The 23,488-nt window shown below is 35.1% G+C and overlaps 1 protein-coding gene across 4 annotated transcripts in view; it reads left to right on the top strand.

Annotated features, from left to right (window-relative positions):
- The window catches only part of LRRC7 (leucine rich repeat containing 7), a 575,277-nt gene that overhangs the window by 507,873 nt on the left and 43,916 nt on the right, over positions 1-23,488 (top strand). For all 4 annotated transcript variants that reach the window (XM_047725077.1, XM_047725083.1, XM_047725078.1 and 1 more), the window contains 2 exons: positions 10,058-10,279; positions 22,771-22,863. In XM_047725077.1, coding sequence (XP_047581033.1) covers positions 10,058-10,279; positions 22,771-22,863 — 315 coding nt within the window. The remainder of the gene's footprint in view (positions 1-10,057; positions 10,280-22,770; positions 22,864-23,488) is intronic.

The raw sequence follows: 23,488 nt of genomic DNA, 5'->3' as shown, positions 1-23,488 counted from the left end.
CCTTTACTTAGCAGAGAATTTTTTATTCTCAGTGCAATTATTGAGTACTTACTATGTACCAAGCAATATGCTCAATTTATTATGTTACCTTTAATCTTCACAATATTCTGTGAAACACTTGTCATTATCTATCGCTTTCATATGATAAGCAGAGGGGGCTTAGGTAACTTGCGTTAAGATTGCATAACTAAAAAGTGATAGAGCGAGAAATAAAGCCCAGAGTTATCCGACTCCAAAGACTGTGTGTGTTATCTGCACTGCCTCTATTACTTTTTAAATTAACTTCTGGCATTTCTACAACCCTCCATTTCTATAATTTTGTCATTTTAAGAATGCCATACAAATGGAATCCTACAGTATGTAATTTTAGGGGATTAGCTTTCTTACTCAGCATAATTCCCTGAAGATTCATTCACGTCATTGTGTGTGTGTTAGTAGTTTCTTCTTTTTTATTGCTGATGAGTGTATTATGGTAAGGATGTATCCGTTTGTTTAACCATTCACACACTGAAGGAAACCTGGGTTGTTTCCAGTTTGGGGCTGTTATGAAGAAAAGTGGTCTAAACATTCATGGACAGGTTTTTGATTGAATGTAAGTCTTACGTCTCTAGGATAAATGTCCAGAAATGTAACTGCTGAATCATATGGCACTTGTGTATTTAGTTTTTGAAGAGACTGCCAAATATGTTTCCAGAGTGATTCTACCATTTCCCATTTCCTGCAGCAGCCTCTGAGCGATCTAGTCCCTCCTCATCATCGTCAACATTCATTGCTGTCACTATGTTTTATTTAGGCTGTCTGATAGTGATAGTTCATTGTGGTATTAATTTTAAGTCTTCTAACAGCTAAGGATATCGAACATCTTCCCATGTGCTTATTTGCTGCTGTCTCTATTGTCTTTGGTGAAATGTTTCTTCATATCTTTTGACATTATTCCAAATGGATAATTTAGTCTCTTAACTTCTGCCTTCTGAGTGTTCTTTATTCCTAATACTATTCTTGTCAGTTATGTGACTGGCCAATCTTTTCTTAAACTCTGTGGTTTGTGTTTCATTCTCAGTGTTTTACATTTAAGTCTGTGATCTATTTTGAGCTAATTTTTATATATATCAGGTGTGAGATATAGGTCAAGTTTCATTAATTTTGCTGATGGATGTCCACTTGAGCCAGCACCATTTGTTGAAAAGGCTCTTTCCTCTATTGCACCTTTGCCAAAAATCATTTGGGCAGATTTTTGTGAGTCTATGTATAGGCTCTCTGAACTGTTCCATTTATCAATCTGTCTGTCCCTCTGCCAATGCCACACAGTTCTGATTATGATAACTATAATAATCTTGAAATCAGATAGGCTTATTCTTCCTGTTTTCTTCTTCTTTCCCAAAATCATTAGAGTTATTTTAGTTTCATTGCCTTTCAGTATAAATTTTAGAATAATCTTATCCAGGTACATAAAAAATCTTGCTGGGATTTTTACCAGAATTTGTTTAACCTGTGTATCGATTTGGAGAGAATGACATCTTTACTATGTTGTCTTCCAGTCCACAAGTATGTGTTCATTTATTTAAATCTTCTTTGATATCGTTCATCAGCATTGTGTAGTTTTCAGCGTAGAAGTCCTGTGCAGGCTTCATTCAATTTACACCTAAGTAGTTCACTTTTTTTGAGTGGTTGTACATGGTATTGCTTGAAATTTTGATGAGCACATATTTGTTGCTAACATACATAAGTATAATTTGCTCTTGTATCCTGCAAACTTGCTCAACTCACTTGTTTGTTCTAGGAATTTATTTTTGTTGCTTCTTCTGATTTTCAAATGTAGAGAATCATGTCATCTGCAAATCAGAACAGTTAATTTCTTCCTCTTCAATTCTGTATGCCTTTTATTTCCTTTTCTTGTCTTATCTTGTTGACTAGAACCTCCAACTCTATGTTGAAAAAGAGTGGTGAGTGTGGACATCTGTGTGTCCTTCATCTTATGGCAGAAGTATTCAGTTTTACAACATTAAGTATAATGTTAGCTGTATGTTTTTTGTAAATGTTCTTTATCAAGCTGGGGAAGTTCCCCTCCATCCCTCTGTCTCTGGTGGGTTTTATTATAAATGGGTGCTGAATTTTGTCAAATTTATTCTGCTTCCAATGATAGCATCACATGATTTTACTTCTGTAGCCCATTAATATGGTGCTTTGCATTGATTGATTTTGAAATATAGAACAAGCTTTCAACCACTGATATAAGCCCCACTTGGTCACAGTATAGAATTCCTTTTTTATATTGCTGAATTCTGTTTACCAGTATTTTGTTAAGGATTTTTGCATTTATCCTTGTTTGTCTGTAGTTTTCTTCTTTTTCCCCCCTCTCTCTCTCTTTGGTACTATCCTTGTCTGGTTTTGTTATTGGGGTAACACTATTTTCATAAAATAACTTGGGAAGTGTCCCTTCCTCTTCCATTTTTTGGAAAAGAGTGTGTAAAATTGGTATTAATTCTTTTTTTAAGATTTGTTTATTTATTTTAGGGAGGCAGAGAGAGAACATGTGTGCACAAGTGAGAGGGGCAGAGGGAGAAGGAGAGAGAGAATCTCAAACAGACTCCCCACTGAGCAGAGCCTGAAGCTTAGCAGACTATGCAACCCAGGGATCTGGTGTTAATTCTCATCTAAATGTTTGGTAGAATTCTCCAGTGTAATCATCTGGACCTGGAGATTTCTTTCTTAAGTTTTTAAATTATAGATTACAATCTTGGTAGTTATAGGGCTGTTGAAATTATCTATTTCATATTGGACGAATTATGGTAGTTTGGGTTTTTCAAGAAAGTGACCCATTTCATGTGAATTTTCAAATTTACAAGTATAGAGTTATTTGTAGTATTACCATATTAGCCTCATGATGTTTACAGGATCTATAATCATATTCTCTTCTTAATTCTTAATTTTGGTAATTTGTGTATTCTTTTTTCTTTTGCAATCTTACTAGAAGCATGTCAATTTTATAGATTTTTTTCAAAGCACTACCTTTTTCTCATCTATTTTATCTGTTACTCACTTTCCATTTCATTAATTTCTACTCTTTTTATTATATCCTTCCTTCTGCTTGCTTTGGATTCATTTAGCTTTTCTTTCCCTAGACTCTTGATGTAGGATCTTAATTATTGATTTGAAACTTCTTCTTTTCTAATACATGCATTTAGGGTGATAAATTTCCCTCTCAGCACTGCTTTAGCTGTGTTCCACAAATTTTTATGTGCTCTATTTTCATTTATGTTCAGTTCAATGTATTATTTCTCTTGAGACTTCTTTGACCCATGGATTGTTTAGAACTGCACTGTTTAGTTTCCAAGTATTCAGATAGTTTTATTTTTCTGTCATTGGCTTTTAGTTTGATCCTATTGTGGTTGGAGAATTCATTGTGTTATTTTAATTCTTTTAAATTTATTCAGATTTGTTCTCTGGTTCATGACATATTCTTAGTAAATATTCTATGGGAATGTGAAGATACTGTGTATTCTGCTGCTGTCAGGTAGAATGTCCTATAAATGATAATTAGATCTGGTTAGTTGATGGTATTATTGAATTCTTTTATTTTCTCACTGATTTTTAGTGTAGTTCTATCAATTGTTGAGAGAAGAGTGTTGAAATCTCCAACTATAATTGTGGATTTGTTTATAATTGTCTCAGACATTCCCTCTACATACATTTAGGGCCACCTCAGATAATGCATTTTACTTCAATTATCACACATATTTCTGAAAACTCAAGAAGATAAAGTGCATTATATTTACCCATATGTTTGTTTGCCATGTTCTTTCTTCCTTCCTAAAGTTCCTTCCTGAAGTTCTACTCCATCTTCTTTCTTTTATTATTTCCATTTATTTAGAGAACTTCCTTTAGCCATTATTTTAGGATAGGTCTGGTGGTGACAAATTTTCTTCATTTGTCTTCATCTAAGAATGTCTCAATTTCCCTTTCATTGCTGAAGAACATTCTCATTGGTATAGAATTTTAGGTTGACAGTTCTTTTTCCTTCAGCACTTGAAATATTGTGCCACTTCTTTCCTTTCTCCATGGTTTTTGATGAGACATCTACTGTCATTTGAATTGTTCTTCTCTGGTAAGATGTCATTTTTTTCAGGCTACCTTTAAGATATTTTTCTTTTTCTTTAGTTTTCAGAAGTTTAATTACAATGTGTCTATGCATGGTTTTCTTTGGGTTTAATCTGTGTAATGTTAGTCTCTCTGCTTTTTAAATCTATAGGTTTTTGTCTTCTGACAAATTTCAGAATTTTTCAGCAATTATTTCTTCATTTAATTTTCACCCCCATTCTCTTTCTTCTCTCTTTTTGATAATATGATTGTCAGAAGTTTTGTATGGTCTCATATGTCCCTAATACTCTGTTCATTTTTTTTTTAAGTGTGTTTTGATCTCTGTAATTCAGACATGATAATTTCTATTGCCCCATCTTCTAGTTCACATTTGTCTCCTTTCCTCTCTGCATTCTTCTGTTAACCCCTTCCACTGGACTTTTCATTTACTGTATTTTCCAGCTCTAAAATTGCCATTTGTTTCTTTTTAATATCTTCTATTTACTTGTTGAGAATTTATTATTTTTGTTGCGTTTCTATTTTTTTTATTTGTTTTTAACACATGCATAATTGTTCATCAAAACATTTTTTTAATGGCTACTTTAAAATCTTTGTCAGATAATGCTAACATCTCTGTCTTCTCAGTGTTTGTATTTCCTGATTATCTTTTCCCATTCAGTTTAACATTTTCCTGGTCCTTTGTATGACTGAAACCTGGACATTTTCATATAATGTTATAAAATCTGGATTGTACTTAAACCTTCTGTTTTAGCTGGCTTCTTCTAATACCACTCCAGTTGGAGGAGAATGTGTCACTGCCTCATTCTGGCCAGGTAGAGAGAAGTCCAATTTTCCCATTCAGTCTCCGTTGACACTTAAGGCAAAATCTTCTTGTTTTTGCTAGGTGAGAATGGAATTTCCATCTCCCCAGATGGTCTCCAGTGATACAGTGGGGATAGCCTCACTGGGTGATAGAGAAGGTCCTGACTCTCTACTAGGACTTCTCTAATCATACTATTGCTAAGGTAGAGGGTTGCCTCATTACTGCTGGGTGGGTATGGAAGCCCAGGCTCCTTATGTGATCTCTATTGGCATCTTTGAGGTGAGGGAAGACTTGCTACAGGCAGATGGGAATGAATGCAGTGGTATCTAACTTGGCCTTCTTGAACACTACCCAGGCAGGAATGTTAGTGTGCTTTGTTACACCTTTATAAGAGTAGAAGTCTAGGGTCCACACTTTACTCTGGCTGGCATTGTCAGGGTGGGGCGACAGTTTTTTCCATGATGTTTGGTTATAGGAGAATAGTCGTTGTCTAAAAGTCTTGCTTTTCTAGGCTGTCCTTTTTCTGGTCCCTTGGCTAAAGAGAGAAAGATACTGTTGGAGCTTGTCTCTTCTGCATCTGGTGGCATTTTGGGGTTGCCTACTTCCTCAGCTCCAAGTCTGGGATATATGACCCAAAAATAAAACCTAAGAGATTCGCTGCCATGCTGTTACTTGGTCTCCATATCTGAGTTGATCTACTTTCTTCTGTCTTCTTTCCAGAGTTTCCTTATATTTGTTTACATAAAATATCCAAGGTTTTAGTTGTTCTTGCAGGGAATGGGAACTAGTATGTCTACTCCATCTACCTAAAATCAGAAATCCAACTGTCTAGATTTTTAAAACTTAACCTGCTTACTAAAAAAAAGTCACTATAGAACACATGGTATAAAGAGAATATAATGGGACTGTTTTGTTGTTATTGTTGTTTCTTTACAAAATTACTGAAACTGATTCATTTAAATGAGTGTCACTGGTTCCTTGAAATTAGTTACTGAGTTATCATTTGTAGGTAATTCTGTGTTGTTGACACTGCTCCCAAACATTTTTTGAACTCTATGGAACTCTAATTTGAGAGAATGAGTTGTGTCCCTTTGAATATTCTCATTGGCATAAACTGTCATCCTTTGAAGCTGCGTTTGATTTTTCGAAGCAACCCCAAGTGGTTCAAGACCCAAGATGGCTAGTAAAAACAGATGACCAAAATGGGTAATATACTTCTCAGTCTAACAGTCTTTTCTAAGAGAATAGTGTGAACCAAAGTATTTTATAGTAAGAAAGTCATTTCTTTTCTATTATACAAAACTTCCCAAACACTTTAAACTTCTACATAATAAGCCTGATTAGCTGTGGGCTGAATTTTGCATGAATAGTGCCCTTTGGTATCAAATCAATATTTCTTTTCTGTGATGTTGACATTGATGTTTCCTTGGGTCCTATGGATATTGGAGTTTTTCTCTGTAAATTTTGACAGTATGGTTTTGGGTCAACTTGAAAACACTATATTTCATCACTATTCCTCTCAAATACATGTTATTTTGTCCAACCTCCCCTTGAAAGTTCAAAACAAATGTCAGATCTTCTCTATTTCTTTTTATCATTCAAAATGTGTAGCACAGTCTTTACAGAAACCTTTACGTTCAAATTCCCCTTCAGTATGAGTCAGTGTTCTCAAAGCTAACCCTCTGCTTGAACAAATCCAGCCTCTGACATTTTCTACATTTTCATTAGCCCTTTGTACTTCATCATGAGCATCCTTATTACCTTTCTTAAGCCTTTGTGCCAGTCAAAAACAAAAACAAAACAAAACAAAAAAACACTTCCCCTTTACAGTCCCTCCAACACCATAATTGTCCCTTTAGATGTCTTGTGTCATTTATGTTTGCTTAACTTCATGCAAAATTTAGTGTTAATTCTTGGCTTTCTACAGCTGTCACCCCCCATCCCCATTCAGTACAGCCTGTAATCCCAATAAAGAGTGAAAAAACAGTACTGCAAACAGAATCATTTTATAGCACATTCCTTCCATGCCCACTTGATGGTTTATCAAACTGAGAACATGAGCTTTGTCACTTCATAATTGTGGGAAGATTACTAAATACACTTATTTGTTTAGCTATAATGCTCTGTGTCACACCCATAGGATCTAAAAGAGATAACAGATCTAATGCAATAAGTAGGAATGGCCCTTTGGCAAATTAAAGAGCTGCTAAAGAAGTGTAATATATCGTACAATTTGATTCTTTTGTTCTTTTCATGGTTTCTTTTCAATTCACAGTTCACCTATTGGGAGAGAGAGTCAATTTGGTGATTAGGGGATTGCAGTACCATTTTGGGTTTAAGCGTATGATCTTTCAAAACTAATGATGTACTCTATGTTGGCTAACTGTACATAATTTAAAAAAAAAATGGAAGGGGTGGGAAGAGCATGATCTTTCATCATCAGACAGCCTTGGTTCAAATCCTCATCCTGTCAGTTTACCAGTAGTGAAAACTACTTGGGAAAGCTATTTAACTTCTAGAAGCCTTTGTTTCCTCATTAGTAAAATCAGATAATAATAATTCATAATAGTTAACCTCTAATACTGTTGTAAGGACTAAAGGAGGTAATACATGTAAGGTAAGTTTTATTAGCACATTGTTTAACACATTGTTTGGCACAGTGTTTCGATAGTAGCCATTATTTATTAAATACCAGTTACTGCACTCATCATTAAAGATGTTAAGTAGGCTATGCTACTTGCCTTCAAGGAGTTCCAAATCAAAGCATAATTCTGGGCTCCAACTGTCTCATCAGAAGGGAAAACTAAACCAGAAAAATAAGTCTACAGGCTATAATAGTTACATAATATATGCAAACAGTTTTTCACCCTTGGATACACCATTACCTGAATATTCTAATCAATGAAGAGATTGTTAAGTGGTCCTTATTAATTTTCTCATGTAGATTATGTATCCATGTTCTGGATCCCTCTAAGTTTTTCTGAATGTTAACAATTCTTTGCTTGTCTACATGATCACTTTCAATTAAACTGCTGGTCTTCCTTTTGTACACTGGCTCAAGCACTGACTGAAGACCCATAAGTATGATGCCAGCGAAGGTAACGAACAGGTTGAAATGTAAATCAACTTATTGTTTCATAGCCAGGCTAGTCAGTTTTGGTCAGCCTCCACTGTCAGCATTTCAGACTCTAAGAAGTCATTGTCTCCAACTATGCCTTAGCATGCTAGTAAGTTCATTCAGAGTATAGCCGCTCAAAATGTCACACAGTTATCATGGTGTTTCTCTCCTGCCAAACAAGAGAACATGAGATTCCACGGAGGTTGAAGAGAATCAAACTAAGGGGAAAAACTTGACCATCCAGAGCAGTCCTCAAAGTTGCAACACCTCCTTTCATTTAGATTTCTGAAAAGGGCATAGATGCAATAAAGAAATGCACATTAGTCCTTTATGAAGTTATCTTAGTTGTGTTTATGATATTATAGCCTTGCCATTGCTGCTTAATTGTGTTGGGTAGTGTTGGATTGATCATTATTTTCACATTGTGCTGGGATAGTCTGACTCTTCTTTTTTTTTTTTTTTTTTTTTTTTTTGCATCTTTTCCTCCAATTTCTCATGACTGAAATATCTTTACTATTTCTGAATGTAAACATTGTAACACGATAACAAGACAGCCAGTTGGGCATCTAAAAATATAATCAAATGGTTGTTTACTTTCCCTTATGTATTGCCAAATAATAATTTTAAATATTTTCTTCACTGAAATCACCTCTTGTTTGGAACCATTATGCCTCCCATCTTCTCCAAATGATTTTCCATGATCACTGTCATTTCCTTATTTCTCTTAATGTTGCTCTTTTTAAGGAGCTTTTAAAAATCCAAATGAATTTGTTCCTTGAATGCATGTTTAATAATTTTTCCTTTATTCCTCCAATCTGAATTTTTAATCAGAAATCTTGATTAGTCAGACTGTCCTAGCTAATGAATTACAAATTTGTTACAAATAGCAAAATACAGGCTTTCCTAGTGAATGAATTCAAAGGTGAAATTCAGTTTTGAATTCCAAATGATCTACCCTTAAAAGATCAACAAGAAAGAAAATGAATGCAGGAAGTAACCCCTCTGATACTTCTGTAGTAATAGGTAGAGTACCAGGCACAGAAGTGGAATATATGTTTAAATGTATTAATAAGCATTCACTTCCCATGTAAGACCTCCATGTTAAACCATCCATAATTATAAAAGGCATGTTGTGGATTACCAGCCCACAAGCAGAACCACTTGCGTGGTGGAAAAGATATCAAGTAGAATGACTCAAAAAACCAATGATAAGACAAAGCTGAGAAAATCAGAGTAAAGGAACAGTGGTGCGCACCATAGCATTTGAAGATGGAAGACATAGTGAGCCTGCCCTCTCCCTCCGACGGCCACCCTTAAGGACTGAGAAATGGTCATCATTGCTTTCAATGAGATACTCATGAATGTCTCTGAAAGTTCACGGTGGGATGATCTACATACAGAGCTCACTTGGAAGACCCTTCCACATCTGTGCCTCCATGAGCTACAGATTCTCACAGGAGTTTATCACATGGTTCATTTTCAATGTGACTTAAAGATTCCAAAAACCATACTCTTGATCTAATAATGCAGAACATGAATGAATATTGGTTAACCTCACCTGAACAACCTCACTATGCACTTTTGACATAAAGGAAAATACACACTTTGATTCTTTTGCTTCAGAATCAGGATCCAGCCTCTATCATTCTCCCTCTGATGTTTCCTATATTATATCTCTCTCCCTGCTGTTAGTCAAAATAAAACGCCAGGTAGAACTCCACTTTATTTTTAAGCTGTGACTTCTTTTTGTTCTTGAGATTTTTAGGAGAGATTTTTGCTCTCTTAAAATGGGGGATAAAATAATCTTTGGCAAGACACTAGATGACTATGAATGTATTTAATGCAACCTTGCTCCAGTATTAACATTTTCACAAACCACAGTAGGCAAACCCTTACTGTTTTTTCATTATCCTTTCCAGCAGTGGCTGAGAGCCCAAGTGATGCCACTTTACCAGATAGGTATTCTGTACGTGTGTTTGACTTTAATCACATCCTTTCAACACCACGAATCTTTGTCTGACAAATTATCTTCTCCACAGGCAGGCAGCCACATCCAGACTTTGATGGGGTCCCAAAGCCTTCAGCACCGTAGCCGGGAGCAGCAGCCATATGAGGGAAATATAAACAAAGTGACCATCCAGCAATTTCAGTCACCATTGCCTATTCAGATCCCCTCTTCACAGGCCACCCGGGGACCTCAGCCTGGACGGTGCTTAATTCAAACTAAAGGGCAAAGGAGTATGGATGGCTATCCAGAGCAGGTGAGAAGAGTTGTGATCGTTGATGAATTTTCAGGAAATGTTCAGGGAAATCCAGTGGATCCGTGGTTTACCTTCCCTCACTAATGCAGTCTGGGACAAATTAATGTTGCTACCATGTTGAATGGAGTGGAGCACTCTTTCTAGGGGTCTTACCATTATTTTCAGTGGTTAAACACTACAAGATATAAAAACTGATAGTTGGTAAAATGCCCACTTCACATAAGGAGAAACTGATGAATTGAAAGTTTTTTACTAGTATATCCTATCCCTTCTCCTATCCATTTTCAACTCTAATTTAGCACTATAGCTTGGCTTTTGAATGATACGGAGCTTCAGTGGATTAGGCATGTTTACCAAGGCCTCTGGTGAAACTGACAGTGTAAAAAGTAAACTATTGGTGGGAACCTTTTTGAAAAATCCTATCTTCTGGTTATTGAATAGGACAAAGTTAAAGCTTTGCTTGAAGAAAATGATAAAGAACAGGTAAAAGGGAAACACTTCTGAAATGATCCAAAACCACTGATAAGTATCCTGTAGCAAAAAAAAAAAATGCTGCTCTCCCGACCTATCTAAAATTGGGATTTACTTTTCCATTATAGAATGTTTTCTTCCTTAGAACCAGAATACCAAATAGAGTCTTATCTATTGGTTTATATTATGCTTAGAAAATAAGGCATTAAGATCTTAATACTCCCATAAAATTAATTTCTCTTATTTCATTCTTCAGATAACTGGGTGAAGCTCCTACCGACTTCACTAACATCTTAATATGGTTAATAAAGATTTCACCTTAGTATTGCCTACTTCAGATATCACCCTGCCTTATTTTCTGAACATCTCAGACATTACCATTCTCCAGTTTTCTCTTTCACACTGTTAAGAGCCATTTATTATTTGGATCCCAGCTGCTCTAGACATTGCCTTTACTTCTTAATACCCTTCTTGAGGCTTAGATTAGGTATTAATCATTCTCAGACTCATAGGCTTGAAGACGACTTTTTTCCTGTCCTACCTTGATCTAGGTTGAGTATTGGATTTAAGATAAAGAAATCAGGTGCCTTTAATCAGGTAATGATATAAGGCTTTTAACTCTCCAAACAGTCTTTAAAGTTAGTAAAGTTTTAAATTATGTTTTACTACAGGCACCTAGAAGGTTAAAGATTGTTCATATTCCCTCCCCCCCGCAAAATATCACAACCTCAGTGAAGCTCTTGGATTTCATGATTCCTATTAGAAGCTACATTGAAAAATCAACTGAGATCAGTGCCCTATGTTTCACCTACTTTGAACAGTAGGTTTGAGTACTCTAAATTTAAGGGCCTTTTTTTACATTATTTCTCAAAATACATCAATTGTATAGTTTGACTAATGAGAGGATTACTAAATTCTAAAGTTTACATACTTATTAAACTTAAAACATCATGATTCTTTCAGAGAAGGTATTTGTCATCACTGACAGGTGTTTTGATCCACAGCTGCAACATCAGGTGCCTTTCAATCTGAGAGGTAAAAACTGAAACATGCAATGGCTGTGTTAAGAAAGGGACTTAAGTAAATTCTTCTCGGCTTCCCAGTTTTTTTCCTGCCTTGGTTTCAGGCGGAAATGCTTTGGAATGCTGAGGTAAAAATTTGCCAGGTGAATAAGAATATATTGTTATTATCACTAATTTGATTCATAACTTGTTCATAACTTGCTATTTTCAAAAATAACTGACATTAACTTGGTTTTTCTCTTTTGCCAATGTATAATCCATGACGAAGTATATTTATATTTGTGGAACAAACAGATACCAAAGCAGAAAGCACTTTGGAGAGACCATGAGAAAGCCTAAGGAGCTTTTAAACAATGAGTACTAGTCTGCAAACTCTGCCGCCCATTCTCCAGAGTTACGAATCTGAAGACATATTCTCAAAATTTTTTCACAGTTCAGGGTAACATTTGTCCGCCACTCGTGACATGCTAGACTCATATGGCCCTTTACTGTGTGTCTTTCCTCCCAACTCCACCTTTAGTGACCTCACACAGTAGAATGACACTGTGGGCAAAGTTACATCAGGGAAATTGACAAACACTATAAACCAAGCTCTTCCCTACCCCCAGGCAGCTCCTAAATATCTCCCAGCACATCATCACCAACTTCTACTCTATTTTCTTTCATCTCTCTTCCCCACTCCCCCATAACTTCCCCACTTTTCCATTTAGCTCTGTAGCATTCAAGAAAGAGAATACCTAGGGGGTGGGTCTCAGAATTTGGATTTTAACTCTCATGTTAAGTTGTGTGACCCTGGCCGAGTCTTTAACTCTTTCGGGGGTTCGGTTTTCCTCCTTATAAAATGAGAACATTACCACCCACAAACAAAATTCAGAAAGTTTTTTAAGAGTCAAATGATACAATTCTAAACACCACACACACACACACACACACACACACACACACACACACACAGTTAAGTCTGGCTCTGTGAGTATAGGCATAGGCAATAGAAGAAGTAGAAATACAACATTTTAAGAATTTAAATATCAGAGGAAACTTCACGGTTATCAGTTCCAACTTTCCTAATCTTCAAATAGAAAAGCAAGTAAAGCAAAATAAAACAAAAGAGAGAGAAAGCCTGAAAAAAAGTTTATGAATATCACTCTCATAATGAAAATATTGCCTGTATTTTTTACTTTCCTAAGTTATATTTCTTTTAAAAACAGACCTTTTGAATATGTGTGTGCATGCACACATTAAAGACTTTTATCCCACATTTAACAAGGAAAAAATAGAGAAAAATATTTAAAATATTTTATTATCTTTTTATTTAATTTTATTTTTTCGGTGTTCCAAGATTCATTTTTTAGGCACCACACCCAGTGCTCCACGCAATATGGAGCACTAAAGAAATATTTTAAAGCTACACAGTTTCAAATGAAAATTATAGAGTAGTGACTGAAGTGCAAAGACCAAGGAAGTCACTGAAAATTTCTAATGTGGGCTTCAGTCATTTAAATCAAGACACTCTATTTTAATAAGGCATTTCTAGTGCTGCAACAAAAGAGCCATAAAGAGAAAAACAAAGTTTTCTTCAGTGATCACAACAATGTTAATTTGGTCAAGTACATACATTTCCCAGCTTACAATGGTTTTACTAAGATTTTTAAACTTAACGATGGTGCAAAGGCAAGACACATTCAGTAAAAAACTGTACTTCAAATTTTGAATTTTGATCTGTTCCTGGGCTAGTGAAACACAGTTGAGTACTCTCTCCTGATGCTGGGCAGTGGCAGCGAGCTGCAGCTCCCAGTCAGCCCCAGGATCACAGAGGTAAACACCAATGCACTTATAACTGTCCTGTACCCTTGCCACCATTTCGTTTCTCACTTTTAGTACAGCATTCAATAAATTTCATGAGATATTCCACACTTTATTATAGAATGGGTTTTGCATTAGATGATTTGGCCCAACTGCAGGCTAATGTAAGTGTTCTGAGCACATACAAATTGGGCTAGGCTAAGCTACGGTGTTTAGTAGGTTAGGTATATTCAAAACATTTTTGACTTATAATATTTTCAAGATAAGTTGGGTTTGTTGGCCTATAATCTCATTGTAAGTCAAGGAAGATCTGTACAATATGGAAAAAAACCTAAATTGTTCACAATTTTTAAGTGCAAAGAGACATTATAAACATAGTATGGAGAGATTACACAGCATGATGAAGCACACTAATTTCTATTAAAGTTAGGAGATTTTACATTTAAAAAAAGTAATCACTTATTGCAATGCTATAGTTGAAAAAATATCCAGTTACAAAGAATACACATTTTTTAATTTAAGGAAAAGAAGTCTGAATGAAAATAAGAAAAGAAAGGGCAGTTAGTGTCTGTTACACTATGTATGGGATACACAGTAGCCGTCCCCCACCGATTCACAGGGGATGTGTTCCAATTCCCCCAGAGAATGCCTGAAAACCATGGATAATATGGAACTCTCTATATGCTATTTTTCCCATTCATACAAACCTATGATAACGTTTAATTTATAAATTAAGCATGGTAAGAGATTAACCACAATAACAACAAAATAGAACAATTATAACAATACACTGTTATAAAAGTTATGTTAATAGAGTTTCTGTCTCTCAAAATATCTTATACTCACCCTTCCTGTGGTGATGTGAGGTGATGCATCTGAACTAAAGTTTGTTCCTGACAGAGAATTTATTAGATTTGAATTACATTGGAATTAGCCTCTGTGAGTTATACATAGTGACCTGCATCCAAAATATTCAAGGGAAAAAAACAAAACAAAACTCCAAAATCTTCCCACTCTTCCTTGGAAGAAATTATTTTCCTATTTAAGAATATGTAGAGTAGGGGCACCTGGGTGGCTCAGTGGGTTAAGCCTCTGCCTTCAGCTCAGGTCATGATCTCAGGGTCCTGGGATCGAGCCCCGCATCGGGCTCTCTGCTCAGCGGGGAGCCTGCTTCTCCCTCTCTCTCTCTGCCTGTCTCTCTGCCTACTTGTGATCTCTGTCAAATAAATAAATAAAATATTTTAAAAAAAAGAATATGTAGAGTATATGAAAGAGCTGGCCAAGAGACAAGATTTCAGACATTTCTTTAGATTAGATGCTCTGGTCAGCTGCCTGAAGGGCTCACAGAGGTGAGGCTTTCATCTGTTGAGGCCAAGTGAAGAAAACATTATTCTGAGTGTGTGATGATAAAAATGTGGAAAATTTTGTTTTATTTAAATTATGGATTTTTAATTTAATAAGCAGTAATTTGATAAAGATGGTTAGAAAATAGTTATTAAAGTTTTAATATATGTTATTTACTCAACTGATTTCAGGGACACTCCATACTTCATTCTACCTACTTAAAGTATTACTATTTATAAATATTTTCCCCTAAAATTTTACTCTTCAGTAACTAAAATAATATTGCAACTCTGAAGTTATAATTTACAGTTTGAAACAATAATGTGTAACTCAACACCACAAATTCTACAAATTGACTTTCTAAGTTCTGTACAGTCAAATAGTAGAATTCAGTAAGCACTGCAGTAGGAACAGAAGGACTCCCTCAGTACTCCAGTAAATCAATGTATCATCTTCTCGGTTTCCTTAAGTAGAAAATGAAGGCAGTGAAATTAATAACTTTTTAATTTACTTACAGACAAAAAGCATTTGAGTTTCTATTTCCTAGATACATACAGAGTTGACTAATTTTTTCTGAAAGATCTAGAAAATGGCACATCGGAGGATTTTATTCTTTAGTCTTTAGTATGTCTTTTCAAAAGATTTAATTAATACTTTGAATTGGACTTGCAGCTCTAATTCACAACAAAAGAAGGTATGAAAATAGAAGAATTTAAAAATTATTCTTGAATATTAGCATTTATATATTTGATTCTATTATTAGATATTATATAATTATATTTTGTTATATAGTTATTTCATATAATAATCTATTATATCATTACATATTATAACAAAATTTACATATTATAGATAATGTATTATATATTATCATGTCATTATATAAATCAGATCATGTCACTCTTCTGCTTTGAAATTTCTGAAATCCTATACATCCTTATTATGTCATAAAGTCCCTACAGATCTGGCCTCTGCCTCCTCGCTTTCTACTCTTTCCTTCACCTATTCTTTCTCTAGTCATGCTGAACTTGTTGATGCTGTTGTTACTGTTGTTATTGTTGCCAACAGTATAGATATATTTTACATACCTTAAAGTTCACCTCTTTAAAGTGTACAATTCAGTGGGTTTTATATATTTATACAATTGTGCAACCATGCACCATATTATGCAACCATAATGTAATATTTAAACAGATTCATTATTCCAAAAAGAAACTTTGTATCCAATAACCGTAACTTTCCATACTCCCTTCCCTTCATTTCCCCCAGCCCTAGACAATCGCTCATCTACTTTGTGTCTCCATACATTTGCCTCTCCTGGGTATTTAATATAAATGAGATTATATAATATGTGAGGTTTTTTTGGACTAATTTCAATTAACATAATGTGCTAAGTGTAGAATGTATTACTAATTCATTCCTTTGCATTGCCAAATAACATATGGATATACCACAAAGTGTTTATCCATCAGTTTATGTACTTTTGGATTATTTCCACTTCAGGGCCATTATGAATAATATTGCTATGAACATTCATATACAAGTCTATGAATGGGTAGTTTTATTGGGGGGGTAGTTTTTTTTTGGAGGGGTAGTTATTTAGGAATGAAATTGCTTGGTAAAATGGTGATTATATTTGTAATTTTGAGAAGCTTCTAAACCTCTGCCTATGGTGGATACCACATATTACGTTCCCACCAGAATGAAGTATTCTAATTTCTTCACATTCTCACCATTATTTATTGTCTGTCTTTTTTATTATGGCCATCCTATAAAGTAGTATGTCATACCATAAGTGACTCTTAATCTCACAAAACAAACTGAGGGTTGATGGGGGGAGGGGGGTTGGGAGAGGGGGGGTGGGGTTATGGATATTGGGGAGGGTATGTGCTATGGTGAGTGCTGTGAAGTGTGTAAACCTGGCGATTCGCAGACCTGTACCCCTGGGGATAAAAATATATGTTTATAAAAAAATAAAATTAAAAAAAAAAGTAGTATGTCATAATGATTTTAATGTACATTTTTTCAATAAGTAATGATGTTGGGTGCCTTTTCATGCATTTATTAGCCATTCATATGTCTTCTTTGGATAAATGTCTGTTAAAAATTTTTGCCCATTTTTTATATTGTTTTAAAAGTACTTATTCATTTATTTGAGAGAGAGAGAAAAAAAGCAGGAGGAAGAGGGAGAGGGGAAGAGAATCTGTAGCAGACTCCACACTGAGCACAGAGCCCGATGCAGGGCTCGATCTTACAACCCTGAGATCATGACCTGAGCTGAAACCAAGAGTCAGATGCTCATCTGACTGAGCCACCCAGGTGCCCCAGCCCATTCTTTAATTAAGTTATTTGGGTTTTCAATTTCTGAACTTTAAGGTTGTTCATATATTCTGGATATAAGACCCTAATCATATATATTATTTGCAAATATTTTTTTCCCATTCCTTGGGTTGTCTTTTCAAATTCTTGATAGTCTCCTTTGAAGCATCAGAGTTTTTAATTTTTATAAAATCAATCAACCATTTAATCATACTTGGTTTCATATCTAAGAAATCATCACCTAATTGAAGATCATAGAGACTTACTCTTGTATTTCTTCTTAGAGTTTTGTAGTTTTTACTCTTACATTTCAGTCTCTGGTTTAGTTTGAGTTCATTTTTGTGTATGGTGTGAGGTAGGGATAAAAGTCATTATTTTGTATGTGAATATCCAGTTGTCCCTGTACCATTTGTTGAAAAAACTGTTCTTTCTTCAGTGAATTACCTTGGACCTTTTGTTGAAGATCTACTGGCCATAAATTTTGGGGTTTATTTCTAGACTCTCAATTTTATTTCATTGATCTATACATCTATCCTTATGCCATCTTGTTGTTTCTTGATTTTATAAAGACCCATCTACCTTCAGGGCATTTAAAATCATTGACTTTATGGGCTGGCAGTTTTCTCATGTTTCTTTTTGTCTGTTGCATGATCTTTTACATTATTTGTATTTCTGCTAAAATGTCACTTGAGTATTTGAAATATCATTTCTTGGCTATTCTTCCTAAAATAGTTCCACGTTTCTGATCCATCACTCTCTACTACCTTTCTTGCTTTATTTTTTTCACAGCTCATCTCACTATCTGAAATTATTTCTTATTTACATGTTTAATATGTCTTCTCATCAGAATGTAAGTTCCATGACGGCAAGGATATTTTATCTGTCTAACAAGGTACCTGGCTCTTAGTAGGAAATCAGTAAATATTTGGGGAATAAAGGCATGAATAATGATTTCTATAACAATTTTCATTTTCAAAGCTATAGTGGTTTCTCCAAGCAGTTAATTACATAATTGGAGAATGCCATTGAACAACTGGCATACCTTCTAACAGCTCATGACATATTTTCAAAAGGAGTCGTTATATACCTTTGACAACGTATATTTGAAAGTATCTTTTGTCATATATGCACATAGTTATAAAAATAAAAGTGGAGTGCTAAGCATGTGCCAGCCATTGTCCTAGAGAGTCAATGAAGAGATAACATAATAGATATGATTAATACAGGTGATCCAAGTGTCCTACTTGCATAAAAATCCATGTGGATGTGGATACGTCTTCACTAATACTCTCTGGTAATACTCTCAGGAGTCAGGCATAGAAATGGCCTCAGAAGCTTAATATACTTGATTACAAAGTTCCTTCTTGATGCTTCAACAATTAACAACCCTCTAGTAGATCAAAACCTCACCTTGAATTTCAATCAGTACAGAATTTTTGAGGTTCTGCCTACTTCACTTCCCAAAAAGATTTTCCACAAGCAACTACATTTTGGTTCTTTTAAAGTAAAAGACAAGAAAAGTCAATTGTTTTATAACAAATAAGCAAATGCCCCTTGAATTTTTACCAAGTAGCCCTCTTGATTATAAGTGACTCAACCTAATAAGACTTAAGCAGAAAAAAAAAAAAAAAAAAAAAGGGAGAGGGGGCATGGGTTTAACTCATACATACTTAGCTAAAACTACAGGAATGGGCAAGCTTCAGATGAGGCTTAAAGTGGGCTCATGACCTCTCTATGGGTTGGTTCCTGTCTCAAAAAAGGCTTTCTCCTCATGGTAGTTTTAAAACTAGCAGGAGAGAGCAAGATTCTCTTTCCTGGAAATCATAGTAGGCATCTCATTACTCCTTTTTAATTGGATTACCTGCCCATCTTATAAACATTCACATATCTATGGCATACAGTGCTTTGTTTGAGGCCTAGATAACATGATTCACCTAAAGTATATAGGCTGAGAATAAAGAAGTTGGTGAGTTATTCAGAGAGAAATTAAGGTTATAGCTACCAGAATTAGGATGAGTGGATCTTGGACAGCAAAAACAAAGGTATCCCTTAAAAGCTTTTACACACACTCCTAGGAAAGATAATAATAATAATTAGGACATATCATAGCACATCAATTCATTACAGCACCACCAAATATTTTTCTGCAATGCAATTCCCTAATCCTGATCCTAATCCTAATTCCTCCCAACCCACACACACTCACACACACAAACACATAAGTTGTTCGTATGTGCACATGTACACACAAGAGCTACCATCTCCTTTATTCTTGCCACTAGGTTGTAGAGCATTGCAAGACCATATTACTGCCTTCTAGAGATTATAGGTTATGACTTCACAGGGCCTCGCTGCTACATAACAACCCATTTTATCGTAGACCTCTCTAAAATAAGACCCAGTATTTTAATAGAGCAAGATTGACATAGACCAGAAGCATGAAGTCAAGTCAGATGATGGAAGCAGACTCTCAAAGAAGCAAATACACCTTTGACTTCCAGCCCGTTATTTGTATTTTCAGCCAGAAACTTCATTCCTTGATATCAGTATCTTAATAGAAAATTGAAATGCTGATTTTCATTACATAAGCTATTTATTAGCCTCTTAGTTCTGACCTTTTGCTAGAACACTGCATTTCCTCTTTGATAATTCTCGTTAGTTTCTGACTGTTTCTCGGCTGTGAGCTATTCAATCCTCTTACATTTTATGGCCCCATTACCAGGCAGGTGGAACTCCTTCTATGTGGGATGAATACGCTCTGTGACATGCTTTATGGGACGCAGCGATCACAACGCAACCTATTAGCCATACCATAGCATGCCCAAGGGTGGTCTAGCTTCAGATCAGAATTTATGGTTGTTTGTCACATTTATAAAACCACAGTGTCATCTTTATTATTTCTATTATTAAAAAATATATTGAGGCAGTTCTTCACACACTTGGCACATACGAAATTTGTTTCCCTTAGATTTTTAGTGCCTTCCAGATTGACAATAATATAAAATAGATATAGTCAGTGCCTTGAAAGAGAACTACTAAAAAGTACTCTCAGCAATTTAATTTGTAAATAAAATCTGTTGCATACATTTCCTTTCAGGTTTTAGAAAGGCCTGGGGAAAACCAGAAGTGTATATACTTTCCACATATTTCATTTGCAATATAAAATTTTCACATTAGAAAGATATAACCCAAATTTCAAATAATTTAATTGGAAACGTGTAGGGGAAGCACAAAGGTAAAATGTTTAAACCATATTAATTCCTCCCTTACTATTTTCTAATTAACCACTGATAACAAAAAAGGATACAAGGTAAACTGGTATATTGAATAAAACTAAAATATTCCTTTGAGCTATATCAAGCTATTTTATGTTCATATCCACAGATGGTGAGCCATGTAAGTACAAAAATATTATAAACTGTTGTTGCTATTACCCTATGATAACAGGTTTTAACAAACCTAGCTCAATTAGAGGAAAAGTTATAATTAAACATATCTTTAAAATAAAAATATGGGAAAGTACTTATGGTAATTGCAGTTACCCATAATTTAAAAACTATTCATTAAAGACTCTACCATAAAAATCCCATTAGTGGATAGTATTTTGCCCTTGTGTTGCAAGTGAACTATGTAATAGTTAAACATTACATTTATTATTAAGAAATATGATAGTAAATTAAAGATAGTCTCATTAAGTGGCCAAACCTAATTAATCCAGTTCCCATGGACTCTTAATATATGCTAATTAAGCCAGGAACAGTACTCAAATTTGCCTTGAACTATCTAAGAGGTAGGGATTAAGGTATCTTGAAAATAAAAATATAGAGAGCATCTAGGCATTTACATTTGTCCACAAGGAAATTAATAGTCTAACTAAGCAAGATTGCTGGGGAAGACATTACACTACCTAAGAAAGCAAACATTTACACTCACCTTTAAGAACTTTCTCAGAATATGTTTATATAAATACAAAATATATGTGAATGTATTTCTTTAGATTTTTTTTTTCTTAACTCCTTATTAATCTTTGGCCTGCTAATCTCTGGTAAGACTTGGTTCACCTAGTTCCAGTATTTGTTCTGTACTTAAAAGTTATAAAATCTTCCTTCCTTCCTTCCTTCCTTCCTTCCTTCCTTCCTTCCTTCCTTCCTTCCTTCTTTTTTTTTTCTTTTCTTTTCCCTTCTTTTCTTTTTTCTTTCTTTCTTTCTGTAACAAAAATGTATGCACCCACTAGGGTCGCAAGTCTTTCAATCATCTCAGGTCACCCCATCCCACTTTACATGGAAAGCTAGCATTTTTACCATGGCCTTCATACATATCCCAGCTCAGGATCATCAACAATTCCTAGGTTTGGGGGCATCTGGGTGACTCAGTCAGTTGAGTCTGTCTTTGGCTCGGGTCATGATTCCAGGGCCCTGGGATAGAATTCCACATCAGGCTTCTTGTTCAGTGGGGAGACTGCTTTTCCCTCTGCCTGCCAGTAACCCCTGCTTGTGCATTCGTGCACACACACACTCTCTCTCTCTCTTTTTCTCTGACAAATAAATAAAATCTTAGAAAAAAAAAAAAAGCATCCCTAGGTTTGTTATCATCTCTCTAGATCATTCCTGGCAATGACTTCCCTTCTGCTGAATTCTTGATCTGCATTCACTCTTATAATAGCCTCCTCTATACTACAGCCTTAGCGTGACATGGACCTACTCCCATGCCATCATTTCCCCGTAGGTCTTAACACACAAGGCTCTTGTGTTTAACAGATTTTCATTGATGGTTTAGGGTTTGGGGAGATAATACAGCACAGAATAATAGAATATTAGCCCTCACGGTTCTAAATACTTAACTATTCCTTGTCAGTTTCTCCGTAGTCTTGACCTCTTTCTGTTTTCAGTGTTCTCCTCTGTCTTCCAAGGCTTCTAACTGCCTCTGCAGGAGCTGGTGACAAACTCAAAAATTCTATTACTGAGTATTTCATTTTCTCACTGTTCCACCCTCACTTGAGCTCTGATCAAAAGTTCTCCCCTTTCTTAAAATAAAAACCCTGCTATTTCTAAACAACAGAATCACCTACCAAGGAGATGAATTGTGCTACTCTCCTAGCAAGCAGTAGCAACTTATTTAAACAGCCATATTTTCCCTCACTGAACATTTGCAAATATTCTTTCACTTATTCATACGGTCTCTTCTACTTGGTCAGAATATATGTGCATTTAAAGTAGGTAACTGAAATAATGCATAATTTTATTATTGTTATAACTATAGCTTTTCATTTTTTAAAAATTGCTAATCAAAGTGCATTTCTACCCACAATAATGAGTAAGTAAATATCTGCTTGCCCAGGTAATTTCAGGTTATTTCAGTCATGACTTATGCCTATAGAAGCACTAAGTACTTTGTCTTTTGTGTACTGAGATAATATAGACTAACCCTGGGAACTTTAAGTGAAATGTGGATCTTTTCTACTGTGATACAGTTATTTGAAAATATTTAGCGTTCATATATATTTGATCACTTTTTTGTATCTTTTTTATATAGTTTTGTGTGAGAATAGAAAAAAATCCTGGCCTTGGATTTAGCATCAGTGGTGGAATTAGTGGACAAGGAAATCCATTTAAACCTTCTGACAAGGTAAGAAGTGACTTTCTTATTGATGGTTTTAATTAGAAAAACACTGTCTTTTACTGCAGAAAATAAAAAAAGGTCAGAAAAAAATGTACTGGGCTTTAATAAAATAGTTAATTATGAAGCCAATTAGATACACTTTCAGCACAGGGGAAAAAATTCACTGCAGTGCTTGACAAATCCTAAGAATAGGGGGGGAAAATCAGCATTCTCTTTCAAAGGAAAGTTGTTTGTTTTTGTTTTTTTTGCTTTTTGTTTTGCTCATAATTGTATATATTTTTAAGAAAACTATATATGCAATTTATAACAAGTTGTTTCCAAAAGTTTCCTTGTAGATCAGTTATCTGGGAAAATGTTTTCTCATGGTAACAGAATGATTAAATAATGCTTTATTGCCAGGGCCAGCTGACTGAAATCTCTTTAAGTAATTATGTTGATAAAATATTTCACTAATAGAAGTATAGAACTGAAAGACCACAGAAAACAAACATTCTATGGGAAAATCAAAGTTAGCCATGGCAGAAAATTAAAGGCATCCTCTCATGCTTACCTGTCTCTCAAACCATGGGTAAAAGGTCACCACCACCTCCATGCTGAACACCCTACGTGTGCCCATACTGACATCTGGCCT

Source organism: Lutra lutra, chromosome 4 (assembly GCF_902655055.1).
Source record: "Lutra lutra chromosome 4, mLutLut1.2, whole genome shotgun sequence".
NCBI classification, from domain to species: Eukaryota; Metazoa; Chordata; class Mammalia; order Carnivora; family Mustelidae; genus Lutra; species Lutra lutra.
Note: the sequence above shows the minus strand (reverse complement) of the source record. Positions and strands in the feature narration are given on the sequence as shown.